This window comes from Nothobranchius furzeri, chromosome 9 (assembly GCF_043380555.1).
Source record: "Nothobranchius furzeri strain GRZ-AD chromosome 9, NfurGRZ-RIMD1, whole genome shotgun sequence".
Classification (NCBI taxonomy): Eukaryota; Metazoa; Chordata; class Actinopteri; order Cyprinodontiformes; family Nothobranchiidae; genus Nothobranchius; species Nothobranchius furzeri.
Window position 1 is genome coordinate 75,349,127 of NC_091749.1, and position 5,000 is coordinate 75,354,126.

General features: G+C 47.9%; 1 protein-coding gene across 5 annotated transcripts in view; it reads right to left on the reverse strand.

The window, feature by feature from the left end:
• LOC107396706 (protein unc-13 homolog C) overlaps positions 1-5,000 on the reverse strand; it is a 124,635-nt gene that overhangs the window by 66,330 nt on the left and 53,305 nt on the right. For all 5 annotated transcript variants that reach the window (XM_070555190.1, XM_070555192.1, XM_070555191.1 and 2 more), the window contains exons 14-15: positions 3,766-3,855; positions 1,599-1,727 (exon numbers count right to left, since the gene is read on the reverse strand). In XM_070555190.1, coding sequence (XP_070411291.1) covers positions 1,599-1,727; positions 3,766-3,855 — 219 coding nt within the window. The remainder of the gene's footprint in view (positions 1-1,598; positions 1,728-3,765; positions 3,856-5,000) is intronic.

A 5,000-nucleotide genomic window follows, 5' to 3' on the forward strand; every position in this document is an offset into this window, starting at 1 on the left:
ACCAACAAAAGCAACCCCGTTCTGTAGAAGAGCCGACTCAAACCGAATCCTGGATGATCCTGAACCGCTCCAGTGGATCAGACGTCTGACCAGGACACTTCTAAACCTGTTGTGTCCTTTAACAAGGAAGTGTGGCTTAAGGGAATGCATGAGGATGAGATGATGTTCTTCCTGTGAGCATCTTCTGTGAAAGCTTCCTGAACAGCTAACGAGCTTCCAACGCTGATCCTCTGTCTGGTGATCAACTCAGCGGAGACTTTATGTCCACACCCACGCGCACGCGCACGCACACACGCACGCACGCACGCACACACACACACACACACACACGCTCACACACCAATTAAAATAATGCTGATAGCGTGGACTAGAAGACAGGTGATGGTTTATGTATTTAAATGATGATCAGGCTGCTGTAAAATGTAATCTCCATCCACATCCAGACACAATTATCCTCTATTCTAGTTGCTCTGCTCTTGTCTGGGCTGACTTAGCTGACGGTGTGGGCGGCGCGCCTAACTAGCGGTTGTGATGCACATTTTACACATTTGGAGAGGTGGGCTGGATGCTTTGCTTTCAGTGGAAGATGGATTTTTTTTACATGTGGGAGATGTTGCCCCATGAATAACATAAAAACTACTGGTGCGCATGTACCCTTCTGAAAGAGTCCTACGTTGAGAGGTAAATAGTAGAAGTGCAGGTTCTGGTGCCTATAAATGACAAATGAATGAAAATTAAATTGGGAGTTTTTACTTCATATTTTAGAAATTAAAATGACGGGGCAAAACATTTATGACGTCTTTTTAAACTAAATTTTCTACCGCGACCTGCCTGCTTCACTAAGTCACTGCTTATTAAGGTCCGTCCAGAATGACCGTGGCCCACCCAAAGATGAAAACCTGGCGCCGCGCCTGTTATAAACCTCTACAGATTGTTGTTCTTCACGTTATCAAACTGAGAGTTTGTACAGCTAATGTCAAGATGTAAAATTATGAATTCAGTCGAGCTCTTCCGTCCCTCCCTCTCCTGTTTCTCCTTGAAACCCGACAGCTGATGTCGGGTTTCAAGGAGAAACAGGAGAGGGAGGGGATGAAGGAGATGAGGCAAACAGAGTGAGTGTGAGAAACCAGACTGGTGTGGAGGTGAGCCAAACAGCTGGAAAAGGGTGGGTGTTGAATCCCCCACGTCCCCCACGGGTGCGACGCCCATGGCCACAACAACATGAGATGTATCACCAGATAGATGCAAACGCTCTCAGATTTAGCTGCTCAGCTCACTAATCACCAGGAATGGTAGCAGATCTGTTGCTGCACTCATATTCAGCTTCACACAGCGCCTCCTTCAGTTTCAAACCCTAAAGTCAGACACTTGTGAGATGAACAAGCTAATCCTAAATCACCACCAGCCAGGACTCCAAGCACGCTGTTCTGTTGTTACATGACAGCTCCTGTCTGGACCCGATCACCCGGATGACTCCTACATGGTGGATCAGCAACGTTTAACATGAAACAGGCTGGTGTGAATACCTGGCAGGTGACATGACACCTGATAAAACCCTACATGTGAGGAGCAACAGCAGTAGCTACGGGTGGAGTTACCTGGTCAAGAAGCTGGTTGTAAAGTTCATGACAGTTGTCAAAAATGTATTTGTACGTTGAGTCGAGGCAAGCTTTCACGCAGTCCTTCACCACCATGCTGGCTCTCGGTGGACTCTGGAGCTCCTGCACCTGCACAAACACATGAGTGGAGTCCATCACTCACTCATCAGGACGAGACAGAGGTCTCCACTTCACAGCGATCCCTTCAGGAGAGGCAGCTTTGTTCTATTGAGCGGATGCCTGGCATACCATAAAATGAACAAAAAGGAATATTGGATCAATCCCGGAGCTCAGGGATTGAATGCATCGCGCTGTGAACACACAAACTCATATAATTGTCGAGATGAGTCGTAAATTTGGACCTTTGGCTGAGATTCAGGCTCTGGCACAGAAGGTGGATTCCATCAAGGACAGAGTTGACAGATCAGCACGGATTGGGATAGATTAATTACGCCATTATTGGATCTAGAGGGGTTGTAGACCAACAGAACACTAAGGCAGAGAGGAAATTATCTCTGTCTGTCCCCAAAACAATCCTTATCTGAATCTGGTGCCCTTGAGCCTGTGAGGCTGAAGTGAAAACTCCCCTCAGAAGAAATGTGGAATGCTACCGTCGCTATGGAAACTCTTTCTCCCTATCCCAGCCTGGGCGGGACTGTGACCGGTGAAGGCCGTGGAATCGTATCTAGGAGTCAATGTCCTCTCTAACCCATTATCTCCCTCCCCTGTCCAAACGGAGGTGATGAGCACTGCTCCATGCGGCTGCACGCACTGAAGTGAGGAGAGTCCCAACCCTACCCCCCCACCTAGTGGACACTTATGTTGTGTAATGTCTGAAGTCTGTGTTGCATATCTGACTGAGGTGTTTTTTGCAGAGCAAAGCTGCCCTCCCTGTGGAAGGTAACTCTGAAGTGCCTTTTTCCCTCCCCCGACTCAATCCTCATATAAACCCTCTCGATCTATTAAGGTAGCGCGACTCGGGTTGTGAATGACCACAGTCACCAGTTCTTGTCGTGTGTCTATCAGTGCGTTTACATGCAGCCAGTAACCCTTTCAAAACCCGAATATTCACAATAACCTGGTTCCGCAGGTCCATGTAAACACCGCCAAAAACCCGTATATGCTCATAACCGGGTTTTTAAAAACCCGGTTACTACACCTGGGGTAACCCTTTTCTAACCCGAATGTTTGGTCGTGTAAACGCATACCGGGATATCCCCATCAAAGCGTGTGTTCTGCACATGCTCTGTTCACAAGGAATCTTGTTCTTTTGAGTAGCGAGACGTCTTGTACGCGCCAGAACACCGGAAGTAAACAACAAGTTGGGAGCAACATGGCGAGTCGCGGCACAGCACCACACCTTTGGAGTGATGAGGAAACTAAAGCGCAAACAAACGCGGTCGGTATCTCTTCCGAACTGGGAAACATGTTGTTTTCACGGATAACAAGAAGAACCGGAAATGACGCATATTGCGTCTGGATGTAGTCCACACGTCCTGACGCTACCCCAACGTCCGCATTTAAACCGGGTTATGCAAGTTAGGGGTAACTCTTTCTGTTTATGCTTGTAAACGGGTTATTCTGATCAACTCAGAAACCCGAATCCCGACCTTAACCCGATCATAACCCGGATACTGGCTGCATGTAAACGTATTGTATGTATGTATGTATGTCTGATCTCAATTGTGTGCACTGAAACTCTAATTTCCCTCTGGGATTAATGAAGTATTGTTGAATATGAATTGAATTGAACTGAATTGGATTGAATTGAGACAGATGGTACCGGTCCAGACTCCTCTGAGTAACAGCTGCAAAATCCCAAACATGAGAAGGTCTTAGTCTTTAAACAGCTGATCAATTCAGATTCTGTTGTCCAGCTTTTAAATCTTCTAGTGGATAAAGCAGCAACCTTCTGAGATATTTCATAGATCTGTCTAAAATTAAACCAGTGTGTGAATCCTTTAAGTGTGTGTGTGTGTGTGTTGTTGTGAAGTATCGTCAGTGTGTTAGTTCTGATGCATCATGTAGACCAGCACAGCTGAACTCCGCTCACGCCCAAGGCTGTGATGACCCAGAGTGACAGTTTTCTTTCTGATGCCTACAGCTGCCATCTCAGTTCTGCCTCTGCTGCTGCACACACACACACACACACACACACACACACTACCTTCATCCTGAAGAAGGTGATGCTTGTAAGCAGATCCACGGTGGACTTGAGATCCTGGAGACGTTCTGGGTTTCCTGCAGGGAAATTATCCTGGAAGAAGCACGGAGACGAACAACAAGAGGAGAGAAAACGTGTTTCAGGAGGCAGCTGAGCAGCTTCTTTCACACAGTTCTATCCACGGCATCGCATCATTTATCCCTAAACATGAACATTTATCACCAGCAATCACAACGACATGTCAGTCTGTCTAATCGCTCGGTGGACACGGAAGTCTCTGCTGATGAAAATTCCTGTTTTAGGGCCATGAAGTCATCAGGCGCTGCAGAGCAGCGTGACTGGGAGAATATAAAGCCCCGGCAGCCGAGGCGAGGCCTCGCTGGGCCGTATCTTCTCCTGCTGCTGCTCTCGCTGAGCTCCTAGAGAAGTCCTCTTGGTTGGTATGTCTTCTCAATCCTGTCAATAAATCCGTATCAGGGCTGTTTAAGAGGAGGCTGAATGCTACCAGCAGCAGTGAGGTAGGAGAGAAGAGCCACACACACACGCACACACACACACACACACACACACACACACACACACACACACACACGCACACACACACACACACACACACACACCCACACACACACTCCTATCAGAGGGTCCCTCTTCACTGAAGTGACCTCACCAAAGATAAACAGAATAAAATCCAGAAGCAGAATCACGCTGGCTGTGCCTCCAGCTGTGGTAAACAACGGGACGATATCAGGCAACCGTGTGGTTTGCAGCCAGACGCGTCCGCCTCTGAGTCATCAGCTGCTCTCACACATTCTCCTGTTGCAGCTGCAACCTTGGGTTTCATCACAGTCCAAAACTCACAGATTTTCATATTTGTCAGAATGATGTCAGCCTTTAGCTGAGGCGGTGCTAAATGTCAGCTAAACTCTGATAAGCGTGTGTGTTTTAGGCAGCGACAACACGGGGCTGCACATTATGAACCCTGACCCTGCAGCTGTTTCAGGTCTAGATGCAACAGGATGCAGCAGCTAGCAGAGCTGTGCTGATGAAGACGGCTGCACTGGTGCTCAGAACGCTGCCTCAGCTGTCTGGAGTCATGGTGAGAACTTCCACAGTAAAGTAAAATGGTCGCTAATGTCAAAGTAGTTGGTGTTCAGCTGTTAGTGCAGGAGAGGCAGCAACAGCAGTACTGGTGGTACCACCCACCCTGCATGGACACAGCTAGAGGCCCCATCCTA